General features: G+C 44.8%; 2 protein-coding genes across 9 annotated transcripts in view; both read left to right on the top strand.

Annotated features, from left to right (window-relative positions):
* Nucleotides 1–53: 53 nt before the first annotated feature.
* PNPO (pyridoxamine 5'-phosphate oxidase) lies at nucleotides 54–10,365 on the top strand. Of its 3 annotated transcripts, none has more exons than XM_032950992.2 (7): nucleotides 54–512; nucleotides 1,708–1,787; nucleotides 2,237–2,336; nucleotides 3,258–3,311; nucleotides 4,188–4,316; nucleotides 4,716–4,789; nucleotides 7,470–10,365. In XM_032950992.2, exons 1-7 carry the CDS (start codon nucleotides 198–200, stop codon nucleotides 7,633–7,635), a joined length of 918 nt encoding a protein of 305 aa, XP_032806883.2. In that variant the 5' UTR covers nucleotides 54–197; the 3' UTR covers nucleotides 7,636–10,365. The 3 variants fall into 3 exon arrangements, with proteins under 3 accessions (XP_032806883.2, XP_032806882.2, XP_032806881.2); XM_032950991.2 differs by having other exon boundaries at nucleotides 1,705–1,787; XM_032950990.2 differs by having other exon boundaries at nucleotides 1,663–1,787.
* A 663-nt stretch (nucleotides 10,366–11,028) lies between these two features.
* The window catches only part of SCAP (SREBF chaperone), a 35,213-nt gene continuing 31,632 nt past the window's right edge, over nucleotides 11,029–14,609 (top strand). For 5 of the 6 annotated variants that reach the window (XM_076066224.1, XM_032950988.2, XM_076066225.1 and 2 more), the window contains exons 1-2: nucleotides 11,029–11,615; nucleotides 11,930–12,028. The gene's annotated coding sequence lies outside the window, so the exon portion shown is untranslated. The remainder of the gene's footprint in view (nucleotides 11,616–11,929; nucleotides 12,029–14,609) is intronic. The other variant, XM_076066222.1, reaches the window with a different exon arrangement.

The following is a 14,609-nucleotide window of genomic DNA, read 5'->3' as shown; positions in this document are numbered from 1 at the left end:
CCGCTTCTCACACCCCACGTAAGATGGCGACGGCGGCTCAAGAGGAGCAGTGATGTAACTTCCGTTAGCGGTGACCCCTGACCCCGGCGTGCACGCCGGTTCCTCACTGGCCGATGACGTCACGCCCATTGATCCCGCGGCGTGACCCGAGTCGAAGGTGACAGCGGCTGATATCCACGTGCAGCCTGGCCGCGTGCATGAGTGTGGGAGCCCTGAGCGTGAGGGCAGCCGCGAGTGTGGGAGCCCTGAGCGTGAGGGCAGCCCCGAGTGTGGGAGCCCTGAGCGTGAGGGCAGCCCCGAGTGTGAGAGCCCTGAGTGGGAGAGCCCTGAGTGTGGAAGCGGTAGCCCCGCGTGGCTGGCTGTGGCAGGCCGGCTGTGTTGGTCACTGGTCATTGTCTCCCCGTGTCTCTCTCGGCGCCTCGGGGAGGAGGTGGAGGATGTCCGTGGGAGAGCAGAACAGCGTGGGGGAGCGGGTGTCCGCGATGAGGAAACCTTACCGGGGCGACGAGGAGGTGGGACCTCCTCGCACACGTCTCGTACACATCACCCACACCACGCGTACACACATTGTAACGAAGGGTGTTGCAGATTTAAGGCACACAATACACACATCACACGCACATACACGGGAGTGACGCCACCCAAGTGTGCCAGGCTAGATCAAATTTGAAGCCATTGTGGAAGTGCTCTCGCTACTGGCAGGAGGAGGTCACGGGACGGACCCAGGGTCTATGGTTGACTGGGATGACTGACAGTGCCACATCGCGATGCGGTGTCCGCCCTGTGCTCAGCTCAGGTGTGAACCGCACTTGGAGCTGAAATTACGCACTCCCACAAGGCTGTGCGACATGAGTTGGGTGGAAATACACTTTAACATGTTAACGTGGACAGACGGAGATGTGTTAACAGATATTGCTAATTTATTTTGGTGAGATTAGGATGATTGGGTTGTTTAGCGGTGTGGTTGACGTGATCCTAGTTCCGAATCCACAAGCACCACTTACACTTGCTGATGATGGTTGCTTGTGTTGCAATCGAAACGTCGTATTCTATTATTATTGTCTTTCTTTCTACGTGGCTTTACCGAAAGAACCAAAGAGTCAATTCCTGCAGTCATGAAAGCTTCGAATCTAGTTTGCTGAGCTAACTTAAACCGACCAAAAAAAGGGTATTTTCGCTCAACTCTGTCTCTAGTAAGGTGTTAATGCTGATAAAACACAATGCTACTGCTATTGGCGAATCATCCCAATGCTAAAATATTACCTGAATCCTTCCTAGATAGATTAGCATTTTCATGCTAGCAAGGCTTCTGTCCAGCACCCGTAAATTATGAATTAGTGCATCAGTTAATAGAGTAGTTGTGGTGTCATGTGTTGTGTTATAGTTGTGTAATTCGTAATAGATTTTTGGGTTAGGCCACGTAATGATCTGGCCAAATTTATTTGTGAGACCCTCCACCACCCGATAGACAATTCAATTACATTGTTCCGTGTATACACGTTTATCCCCTTATAATTGTTTCAGCTTACCGGTAAGTTAAAGACCCAATTCTCACGGCCATATTTAGCAATATAATGCTAATTAGTTGAAGTGATACATGCAACATTTTGATTTGTTTGGCCTTCGTGTTCAGTTGTAGTTTTGTGTTACGTTGTCAAGCAGACTTTTGAGGAGTCGCATCTGTCCTCCTTGGACCCCATCCAGCAGTTTGAGGATTGGTTCGTGGCAGCCACAAAGTGTAAGGAGATTGGAGAGGCCAATGCTGTGTGCGTGGCTACCAGCACCAGGTGGGTCCCCCAAAGTGCCCACGTCCGGTGTGTGTGCATATTGCTTTGTCTATGCGCGCACCCTATTCACACCCTTCCTTCCCCTTGCATGCGTCTTTTACTTGGTACAGCCTGGATAAGTGACATGTCCACAAAACCAGTATGTATGCATGTATGTTTAACTTCTTTTGTGGATATGGAGCATTCCTATTTTACAAGGTGGGAGGGAGGTTGAGCAATAATGTTCATAAGATGGAGCATTTAGACCAGCTCTTGTGCAGGGGCAAGAAACTGAGGGATGGCAATGACTTAGGAAGGCCTTCATTCAGCAGTAGATAAATCATGGATGATGGCTGAATACATCATTCCTGAAACCTTTTCTTACACATGCTCATTAATGAGACGTTTAATGCACTTGTACATTAACATGACGTGTTTGTTCATACTGTGCTTGTGTGTGCTTGGAGCAGAGATGGGAAGCCATCTGCTCGCATGATGCTGCTGAAAGGCTTTGGAAAGGATGGTTTCAAGCTGTACACAAACTACTTGAGTCGTAAAGCTGGTGATCTGGTAGGTCCACATCACATCTCAAATGGCGTGAGTTACTTGAGATGAGGTTCTCACAGCACCATAATTATAGTCCCTGATAAGACTAGTCACAAAACTTGGTGAATTATATGTACCGCCAACACAAGCAGCAGGGCTGGCTATAATGTGATTCCCCTGTTGGCAGGCATATCACATTGGGGCATACCTGAATTGACTTGTTGCTTCTGTACCTACTGTCACTGCTGTGCCGTTTGCAGTCAATTTAGCCCAGGTGATTCCAAATAAACTATCTTAGGATTGAATGTATTTAGTATGTTGTGCTTGTGCACCACTGCCAATGCATCATCACCAAGTAATTTGATTTATGTCACAATAAAAACTGTACAGAAAAACTTTGCCCAACTCGGTTTTTATCAAATGTATGTTTAGGATATACATGGTTTACCATATCAGATCCGTTTTCCAAAACACGGGGTGATGTTGCAGCGATACACGCTTTGACGCTGCCAAAATTCTCATCTCCGTGTTGAAAAGTAGTGCCAAGAGAGAGCTGCATCCATTGGAAGGCGTGAATGAATCGACTGTGAAAATGATTTACCATGTATGTTTTTGTTTAGGGTTTTTGTGTAATAATGTGACACGTAAAAATGTACAGATATAAATAATTTACACAAGAAATGGAGAGCTACTCAGCATCCTTTGTATAAAAACAAAGTAAATCTTGTAGAATTATAAGTTAAACAAAGAGAGGGGGGGGGGGGGGTCATGATTTTGGACTGAGGAACGCAACCCTATTTTTCCCAAAAGGTATATTATTTGTCAAACACGGTTTTGCCCAACGAGCATTATTCAGGAACATAATTGCCGTGATCGGCGAAGTTTGTTTGTATTTTCTAAAGTAATTAAACGCTCTATAACTGAGTCATTACATTTTGCTTGCAGGATTCGAATCCCTTTGCTGCTCTGGTCTTCTACTGGGAGCCTCTCAACCGCTCTGTGAGTGCCCTTCGCGATGCACAGTTACTAGTGTCACTACCCATCAGACATAAACAGCTCATAGTATATCCCAACTGATACCTGGAACAGTATAAACACAGCTCCTACCCATGCACAGGAACGAATCTTATTACACCACAACCCACAGCAAATGCCCACGATTACTAATACAGTATGACTCCTTCCTGGGAATCTTATTTGTAAGATAAGGCAGTTTATTTGTATGTATTCACAGGTATCTATTTGCATTGCCTAAAAAAGCTTAATAAGCAATGTAACTCTTTTTTATCTGCCATGCTGCTATGGCTGGAGGGGGTGTGGAAATCTTAGCATTGTCTGCAGGGCCCATAGACTGTAAGGAAACTTTCGGAATAAATAAGAAACTTCAACATGACTCCAACATCGTGGTCTTGAAATTAAATGGTTTGGAGTAACGTATTTTACCACAGATCCTTAATGACAGAGCAAACATGGTGTAATACAAATAAAACAGTTAGTTGATATCATCCACCTATTTTTTTATACGTAAACATATGGCAGCTACCGATTTACTCAACAATTCAACACATTTCTGGGATGGTAAACACCTCAGCGGCGGTGTGATTGGCATACCGTTCCACAATCCTGGCAACTCAGGTTCATTTCTGGCCATGCCTAGCAGCGGTTTAAATCTGGCCTGAGCCTCCTTCAGTTTTGACTAATGCTCCTACGAGTAGCCGGAGTGATTTGTGAACATCGATGCTGGTGAGACAAAGGTGGCCGTGCCTGGTACTGGCCAGATTTCCGCCATCGTGCACTATGTTGATCTTAAGTGTTTGCCATGGCAGCGTGTGGCGCAAACCCTTGGTGTCGGTGTGCTCGTGCGTGTGTGTGGAGGTGCGCGTGGAAGGCCGCGTGCAGCGCCTCTCAGAGCACGAGTCAGAGGAGTACTTCCAGTCTCGGCCGAAGTCCAGCCAGATCGGAGCCACAATAAGCAAGCAAAGCTCCGTCATCCCCAGCAGAGAAGTATGGCTCACAGCCTCACACTTCAGTGCTCTATGCGGGACGATAAAGTTAGAATTTCAATGCATCTAAATGTAACCATATCTGAAAATGCTCCACATGGTAGTGACAATTTATAGTTATTAGTATGGAATGCAAGGTCGTATAATTAATGGGCATTTTATTTAAATATTTGAACTTGGCATCCATTGTGGGAAAGCAAGAATAATTTCATCCTACATTTCTGGAGTGGACAGCACAGGTGAAGGGGCTGATTGAATGGGGAAGGAAAAGAGGGAAGAGTTTATGGCACATCCATAGAGCAGTGATGGCTCATACTGGCACGTGTGCAAATGCACATTGAACACATACACGTGTGTTATGTGTAGCGTTTATGAGTTGTGTATTCATTGGATGTCTCAGATCCTCACGAAAAAGAACGCAGAGTTGGAGGAGCAGTACAAGGATGCGGAGAAGCTGCCTAAGCCATCTTTCTGGTGAGCCATGCTGGTTACACAATATAAGCCTGGTTACAGCAAAAAATGTGAACAAAACCTTGCAAAAAAAACTGTACATGGTCAAGTACCGAATGGCAAGGTCATGCAGCAGCATGGTACAACTATCCCAAAAAATAAAAGGCTAAAAGAACACATCACATAAAAATAAATCATGAATAACAGAAATTACTTAAAGTCTGCAGAGCAGAGCGATCAATTACACATAAACTTGAAATAAAATTTGAGGTCCAAAAGTGATTAAAGTAGGACAAGAATGGTTAAGGTTTTTATCCCAAAAAGTTTTTTCTCGGTTAATCCAGAGATCAGCAGCTGCCACACGTAGGTCATTTTGTTCTCACATGGGGTGGGGGGAGGGACTTTGAGCAGCAACAGGGAGGACATTCTTAGGATACGGGAATTTACCTGGGGGATTAAATGATCCATAAGATTTAGTGAGCAGACTTATTTTGTAACACTGAGGATGAAGATGGCCAAGTACTATTCAATGGGATCTGATTATAGTTTATCGTTTACATTGATAGGTTCTGTAGCGGGCAATGAGGGCAAAACGGAGTGCGGAGTGGGACAATGGAACCCGTTTCTTTAGCACTTATCCGACATTGAGTCTGTAATTAATATCACAATGGTAAAAAAAGGACTTCCGCCATTTCAGTCCAAACTTAAAATGTACTCAAAACTTACCTTTTTTGGTAAATGCACAGAGCAGCATTGCTCTCTAATTTGAAACTACTGCTGACTGTAATTGTCTGTGAAACATAGCACCTTCCTGACCGCGTTCTATGGGCGTTGATCAATCAAAATATGATGATTTCGAAAGGCTGCAAGGCAAACAGTGTACAAGAATGAAGACGACATGAGAATACAGTGATGGGAAAAAGTATTTGATCCCCTGCTGATTTTGTACGTTTGCCCACTGACAAAGAAATGATCAGTCTATAATTTTAATGGTATGTTTATTTGAACAGTGAGAGACAGAATAACAACAAAAAAATCCAGAAAAACGCATGTCAAAAATGTTATGAATTGATTTGCATTTTAATGAGGGAAATAAGTATTTGACCCCTCTGCAAAACATGACTTAGTACTTGGTGGCAAACCCCTTGTTGGCAATCACAGAGGTCAGACGTTTCTTGTAGTTGGCCACCAGGTTTGCACACATCTCAGGAGGGATTTTGTCCCACTCCTCTTTGCAGATCTTCTCCAAGTCATTAAGGTTTCGAGGCTGACGTTTGGCATCTCGAACCTTCAGCTCCCTCCACAGATTTTCAATGGGATTAAGGTCTGGAGACTGGCTAGGCCACTCCAGGACCAGAATGTGCTTCTTCTTGAGCCACTCCTAATGTTGCCTTGGCCGTGTGTTTTGGGTCATTGTCATGCTGGAATACCCATCCACGACCCATTTTCAATGCCCTGGCTGAGGGAAGGAGGTTCTCACCCAAGATTTGACGGTACATGGTCCCGTCCATCGTCCCTTTTATGCGGTGAAGTTGTCCTGTCCCCTTAGCAGAAAAACCCCCAAAGCATAATGTTTCCACCTCCATGTTTGACGGTGGGGATGGTGTTCTTGGGGTCATAGGCAGCATTCCTCCTCCTCCAAACACGGCGAGTTGAGTTGATGCCAAAGAGCTCAATTTTGGTCTCATCTGACCACAACACTTTCACCCAGTTGTCCTCTGAATCATTCAGATGTTCATTGGCAAACTTCAGACGGGCATGTATATGTGCTTTCTTGAGCAGGGGGACCTTGCGGGCGCTGCAGGATTTCAGTCCTTCACAGCGTAGTGTGGTACCAATTATCTTCTTGGTGACTATGGTCCCAGCTGCCTTAAGATCATTGACAAGATCCTCCCGTGTAGTTCTGGGCTGATTCCTCACCGTTCTCATCATCATTGCAACTCCACGAGGTGAGATCTTGCATGGAGCCCCAGGCTGAGGGAGATTGACCGTTCTTTTGTGTTTCTTCCATTCGCGAATAATCACACCAACTGTTGTCACCTTCTCACCAAGCTGCTTGGCAATGGTCTTGTAGCCCATTCCAGCCTTGTGTAGGTCTACAATCTTGTCCCTGACATCCTTGGAGAGCTCTTTGGTCTTGGTCATGGTGGAGAGTTTGGAATCTCACTGATTGATTGCTTGCTTTTGTGGACAGGTGTATTTTATACAGGTAACAAGCCGAGATTAGGAGCACTCCCTTTAAGAGTGTGCTCCTAATCTCAGCTCGTTACCTGTATAAAAGACACCTGGGAGCCAGAAATCTTTCTGATTGAGAGGGGGTCAAATACTTATTTCCCTCATTAAAATGCAAATCAATTTATAACATTTTTGACATGCGTTTTTCTGGATTTTTGTTGTTGTTATTCTGTCTCTCACTGTTCAAATAAACCTACCATTAAAATGATCTACTGATCATTTCTTTGTCAGTGGGCAAACGTACAAAATCAGCAGGGAATCAAATACTTTTTTCCCTCACTGTACCTAACTCAATTACGGAAGTTGTCTGTAGTAAGCAGTGCAGCCCAACCCTGGAAACCACACTTTGATTACAAACTGTTGCTCAATTTCAATGGACTGTAATAGTTTCAGTAATGATGATGTCTGTGAGACTGCACATAACCCCGAGTCTTCTGTTTTCTACACTGAACATTGGGACTGGATACAGGGGTGGGTACCTGCTGGTCCCGGACATGCTGGAGTTCTGGCAGGGCCAGACGAACCGCGTACATGACCGCATCGTGTTCCGGCGCGCACAGGAGGACATGCAGCCCGACGGGGTCCTCACGCACGAGGCCGTCAGTGGCTGGGTCTACCAGCGACTCTCGCCCTGAGCGCTGCTCTGAGCACGAGGGTGGTGGTGGGGGGGGTTCGGTGGTGGAGTAATGTCAGTGTAGGCATGCGGAGAACACGAACCAGCAGCAGCAATAGTGGTAGAGGGCCTGTGGGCACTAATCACTTGAATTTTGTCAGTGAAAATGTTCAAAATGATCTGCCAATAAATTTTCCGTAAAAAAGTGTATATGTAAGGCCGAATTACCTAAGGGTAGTAAGTTCTTCTGAATAATATATATGTTTGCTTAGCACTTAAGTCACCAAAGGGAAAATTAAGTAATATATATTTGGATAATGGGAGAATACACATCGCACACTGTACTGAATACCTGGACATCACCGTGCAACATCACTGCTGAAAGTCTGACAGCCACGTTTTCAACGTAAAGTGCTTAATCAATCATCTTGTCTTTCTCAGCTATTTTTAACGTGTAGTTCTGAGCTGAATATGTAAACCTCAGTGCTGTTTAGTGTTTTAAGGTGCAATTAAGACATTGCTATATATTCTTGGTTCTTTCGGTAAAGTCACGAAGAAGGGAAACAATAAAATAATAAAAATATAAAACAATACAATTATCACGACGTTTCGACTGCAACACAAGCAATCATCATCAGGTGTGAAAACCACAACAAGAAAATTTGAAAAAAGTGGCGGTTTTTTAACGTTAGCACCACGGATAGCGATTTGACAGTTTGTTCAGATGTAGTCCATCTATGTTCGCAAAAGAGGAGGGGGGAGATGAAAAATAATGGATGCGGTCTGAAACCCACCTTAAGCGTGATCAATCAATTAAGACCCGAAATGGTTTAGCAAATCCTTCCAATGATTGCGAAGCCAGAATCCATCTTCTCGGTTGAAATTGTCTCTGTGTTTGTATATGTGGATAGCCTCATGAACGAATCTCTCATGGTAGCCAGATGGCTTGCAAATAACCTCTGTCTTGGAGAAGTCAATGTCATGTGAGCCTACTGAATTATAACAGTGATCTGCCACGGCCGAGGTGCTGGTCCTACCATGTTTCAGGTCTGCTTTGTGTTCACGAATGCGGTCCGAGACATGTCGTTTGGTTTCAACCGAGAAGATGGTTTCAACCGAGAAGATGGATTCTGGCTTCGCAATCATTGGAAGGATTTGCTAAACCATTTCGGGTCTTAATTGATTGATCACGCTTAAGGTGGCTTTCAGACCGCATCCATTATTTTTCGTCTCCCCCCTCCTCTTTTCCGAACATAGATGGACTATGTTCGGAAAAGAGGAGGGGGAGACACAAGCTAATCCCTAGCTAATTCAATGCTAAATTATCCTGCTTTATAGGTCATTCACACCTATCACCGAGCTTAAAAGACGCCACGAATCTCAGCAGCACTCATTGACGCACTGTCGTCCCGACAGTTCTGTTCTTTCACCTGAAGAAGGCCGCTTGTGTTGTGGCCGAAACGTCGTGATAATTTTATTGTCTTATTTTTATTTTATTCTCATTCTACGTGACTTTAACGAAAGAACCAAAGAAGATAGACGGACTCGTCCATCTGAACAAATTGTCAAATCGCTTTCCGTGGTGCTAACGTTAAAAAACCGCCACTTTTTTCAAATTTTCTTGTGGTTTTCACACCTGATGATGATTGCTTGTGTTGCAGTCGAAACGTGAGAATTTTATTGTTTTATATTTTTATTATTTTATTGTTTCCCTTCTACGTGACTTTACCGAAAGAACCAAGAATATGAATCCCTGCAGTCACGAAAGCTTTAAATGAAAATTTAAGACATTGCTGTTTGTTTAATAATGTGTTTGGCTGTTTTGTGCTTAGATTGTGAAATTACCTACTGTATAATCTTAGCTCTTTCGGTATTGTTTCCCTTCAACGTGACTTTACCGAAAGAGCTGAGAATATGAATTGCTGCAGTCACGAAAGCTTTAAATCAAAATTACCTACTGTACTTTTGTTTTTTTCTTGGTTCTTTCGGTAAAGTCACGAAGAATGAGAATAAAATAAAACAAAATAAGACAATAAAATTCTCACGACGTTTCTCACGACGTTTCGGCCACAACACAAGTATTGTTTTATTCTCATTCTACGTGACTTTACCGAAAGAACCAAGAAGATGAATCCTTGCAGTCACGAAAGCTTTAAATCGAAATTGTACTTTTGTTTTTACCAAAATGGGATGTTAGGGTATCATTGTAAAACTATTTCAAAAAATTATCCTGGATACACTTTACTGTAAAAGTTGTATGTGAATGATATCCGTACACGATATCCGTGCTGTTTTGTCCTGAGCTAGCTCCCCACTCATAACTCCTCGTCGCATCTTGCATGCCCTCTCTTCCAGCCCACTCCCCATCATGGTGCCTGCCACTGCTGCGTACCTTGCACTAATATTTTGAAATAATTTATTGATTTTAAAATATATGGTCGTGTAATTAATTAATGTCTGATCATTCTAACCTGGGCATTTGAAATGTATTTTTCGAGCAAAAACTAAGCTGCTTAAAGTGTTTTTGTTGCCTTTTATTTTGATTTTTTTTAAACATGAAAAATGCATTGTAGCTGTTTACAATTGACTCATTCTAAATGCTTTAAAATCCTGTTTTAAATGATATAATTCCTGAATATCAATACATTTAAAAAATGTGTATAATTGTAATAATACCAGGCCTGAGGAGGTTCTGATTGAAAATGTAATTATTTATCTTGTCTTGTACAGCATGATTAAAATGCAAATTACATGCGTGCTTTCTGACAACTTTGATGTTATTGGGAATATATATTTTTTAGGTGTCGGAGCATTACTAAAAACTGTGAAATTATTTGGTGCTCAAATAAACGAGGGCAAATATTTTAACTGTAGTAGGGCTCCAAATCCCATATTTGATGGAATGCAGGACAATTTGTGTTTGCGTATCTTCTCAATGCAACCGAATCTGAAGATACTGCACAGAGTGGGCACGTTTATATTGGAGAGTGCTTGAGCCTGGACTTAGGGGCAGGGAGGCAGTTAACCACAGGGATGATGGTAAAGGGGAGAGTTTACCGACTGTGGAGGCAGCAGAGGGGCATGCGCGAACCCCCTATGAGCCAGGGTTGACCGGTGGCTCCACTGAAAGCCTCGAACGCTGGAGAGGAGAGTGACTGTGAACGCTCTCGTATTGCTCGATGGCCGATTACCTCTTGAGCGCTCTCCCATTGCTTGACATTCTCGGCGTAAGACAGTGCAATGCAGAAACCAGCCGCGCCAGTGCAGTTAACATGAGATGTTTTAGAACAATGTGCTTAGAATATATATGCAAGTTATTTGTTATGGTAAACGTTTTCAGTGAAATGTAAAACTTAATTCATACTTCATATTCAGTAATAGGCGAGGTGAGCCGTCCGTCCAACAAATCGCGTCGCAGCCTCCGTAGGCTTTGCGGTCACGGGTCAAGGGAGATCGCAGTCACGTGACGCGACCTCGCCCCACGCGGGGAGACGAAAGGTGCGGAGAGTCGGGGACTCGGGAGCGTCCCCACAGTCGCCTGCGGCCACTGGAGACGGACGGGCGGGCGGGGATAGAGACACGGAGGCCCTCCCTGAAGACGGGTAGCGCGGCGCCTACAGACGCGCGCGGGGGGTAAAGGCGGAGACGGGAAGCGCCCTGCCTGCCTGCATGGGTAGAGCGGGACTCGCCATGTGCAGCTAAACGCAAACACCCGGGAGATTCCCGCTTAAGGGAGAGAGACCCGGACAGAGAGAGAGAGCTGGCACCGACAGCGAGGAGACGCGGACCCCGTAGAGATCCCAGTACCATCCGTTTCCACGGCGACCGGGGTCCACTGCTGGAAGCCGCGGGACCCATCGCGCCCATTGGAGCTGAGAGCGGCGCTGCGAGCTACGGAGAGGCACGGGGAGGCAGCGTCTCCCGTGCCACGCAGCGAGGCATGAGCCTGCTCCCCGGGGCGCCGTGAAGCTGGGAGCCTGCGCAGGGCGAGCCCGCCGCGTGGTGAGCTGCACTGCCAGGGCTGTAGCAGTGGATTATCTCCTCTCCAGCTTTGGCCTGGCTCCATGCGGCATGGCCCATCCACTGAGCCATAACAACAAGCACATGCAAAGCCTGCTATCTCTCGTTAGGCTCAGAGTCATGGACTCTTTATTGACTCCTGAGAATGTTACATGTCTTAGTCGAATTAAAGTTTTGGGCGCTTCGCCTGAATCGCGATACGTTTTATCCTGGAAAATATCAATGGGTATTAAAACTCATTGATACCTTCCCGGATAACATTGCATATTAATGGACATTTTGTTTCATGTGGAAAGAGTGTGCGTACCAGGCCGGAGATCAGACATCCAGATGGACCGGTTCACGCTCCTACTTGCTGTCACTGCTGTCTGGCCATCTCGCAGTCTAGCGGGGTTGTGAGTTTCACAAATCTCCACATCACCCATTCACTCTTGTCCCCAAAAGCGTGCACCGCCATGGTTTGCTACTTGCCCTGGTTTTCCAGACGTCCGCTTTTTGAGGTTGCTGTCCAAGGAAAGTTGTCTTCCTGGGGCATCATTACAAGTCCCGGTTTGCTGTCAGTTGCGTAATGAACCTCTCCAGGCAATGCGTTTACACGTAGCCCGCCCCTCTTCCGGTATTGCGAGATATTCTTCACGTTATGTGTCCCAGTTTCAGAGGTGGCAACACTAGCCCCACCGCGCTCGCCTTAAGATTCAAACGAATAAGAATAATGTGACAGAGTTTATTTATACAGTCTTCGGTATTTGCTCTGAAGCCTAAGAATTCGATTTGCCTTTTGTTACTTTTCGGGCAGTGGCCCTTCACAGGATGATCCATGTGCTATAAAGAATCGACATTGGCCTTAACATTGCCGATTATATACTTATCATTTTAAGGCCACTGTTGTTGATAAAAGTGTTGAGCTTTTAGCACAAACGTGCTGTATCAATAATTGCTTCTAAACGGGCCTCTTATAGCGAGCATTTTTGACGGTTCCATGAGATTCAATGTACAGTTCAGACATTTTAATGATTTGAATAAATGTAATTATGAAGCAGCTTTTTATTTGGTCGTAGTTTGTCGAGAAATTAGGGCTGTAATTCAGATATAAATCATTTGTCCGTATTTCTTAGTGAAATGCTCATAACGTACTCGGACAAACTGAACTTTCATCCACGCTGGTTTAGCGATGGTGTTTTCAGTTCTGTGTGTGTCAAACCCCTGGCTTATCCTACAAATATAAAAGTAATACACCTTTGATATATAACTACCTCCAAAATGATACCGCATGTGCATTATTATGATGACTATGAAATATCGATTACAATGTCCATGTGCGGATTGACAGAACTGTTTAATGTCCCTGAACTTGCATTGCTGTGTCTCTGCACACAATTCTACTTGCCTTGTGTCACTGTCGTGTTCGTCCTGCATCGATCATGTGGCACCGTATTACAAAGCAGATCAAGGTCTTGTCGAGTTGGCCTTGGGTTTTCAGCAGGAAAACAATTTGGCGCGTAATATTTTACGTCCTTGTGCAGTTGATATCGCTTTGCAATGTTCCCGATAAGATAAGTGTAGTTTACTTTGAGGAGTCAAGTTTGTAATTTGCACGTGTGCACCCTGACCCATTGCCCCCGACCTGTCTGTGCCTTGTATTGAGGAGAGTGCGTATGTGAAGAATAGGCCTCAGAACGAAGTGTTTTGTCAAGGATATTTTTGGCAATGTTAGATTGATAGAAACTATTCTTTGTTACTATTTTACCAGATAAGGCCCACTGAGCTACAGTGAGGGAAAAAAGTATTTGATCCCCTGCTGATTTTGTTCGTTTGCCCACTGACAAATAAATGATCAGTCTTTAATTTTAATGGTAGGTTTATTTGAACAGTGAGAGACAGAATAACAACAAAAAAATCCAGAAAAACGCATGTCAAAAATGTTATGAATTGATTTGCATTTTAATGAGGGAAATAAGTATTTGACCCCTCTGCAAAACGTGACTTAGTACTTGGTGGCAAAACTCTTGTTGGCAATCACAGAGGTCAGACGTTTCTTGTAGTTGGCCACCAGGTTTGCACACATCCAGGAGGGATTTTATCCCACTGCTCTTTGTAGATTTTCTCGAAGTCGCTAAGGTTTTGAGGCTGACGTTTGGCAACTCGAACCTTCAGCTCCCTCCACAGATTTTCTATGGGAATAAGGTCTGGAGACTGGCTAGGTCACTCCAGGACCTTAATGTGCTTCTTCTTGAGCCACTCCTTTATTGCCTTGGCCGTGTATTTTGGGTCATTGTCTTGCTGGAATACATATCCACGACCCATTTTCAATGCCCTGGCTGAGGGAAGGAGGTTCTCACCCAAGATTTGACGGTACATGGCCCCATCCATCGTCCCTTGATGCGGTGAAGTTGTCCTGTCCCTTTAGCAGAAAAACACCCCCAAAGCATAATGTTTTCACCTCCATATTTGACGGTGGGGATGGTGTTCTTGGGGTCATAGGCAGCATTCCTCCTCCTCCAAACACGGCGAGTTGAGTTGATGCCAAAGAGCTCCATTTTGGTCTCATCTGACCACAACACTTTCACCCAGTTGTCCTCTGAATCATTCAGATGTTCATTGGCAAACTTCAGACGGGCATGTATATGTGCTTTTTTGAGCAGGGTGACCTTGCGGGCGCTGCAGGATTTCAGTTCTTCACGGCGTAGTGTGTTACCAATTGTTTTCTTGGTGACTATGGTCCCAGCTGCCTTGAGATCATTGACAAGATCCTCCCGTGTAGTTCTGGGCTGATTCCTCACCGTTCTCATGATCATTGCAACTCCACGAGGTGAGATCTTGCATGGAGCCCTAGGCCGAGGGAGATTGACAGTTATTTTGTGTTTCTTCCATTTGCGAATAATCGCACCAGCTCTTATCACCTTCTCACCAAGCTGCTTGGCAATGGTCTTGTAGCCCATTCCAGCCTTGTGTAGGTCTACAATCTTGTCCCTGACA

Source organism: Petromyzon marinus, chromosome 10, assembly GCF_048934315.1.
Source record: "Petromyzon marinus isolate PM22_M1 ecotype Great Lakes invasive population chromosome 10, UKy_Petmar_22M1.pri1.0, whole genome shotgun sequence".
NCBI lineage: Eukaryota > Metazoa > Chordata > Hyperoartia > Petromyzontiformes > Petromyzontidae > Petromyzon > Petromyzon marinus.
Note: the sequence above shows the minus strand (reverse complement) of the source record. Positions and strands in the feature narration are given on the sequence as shown.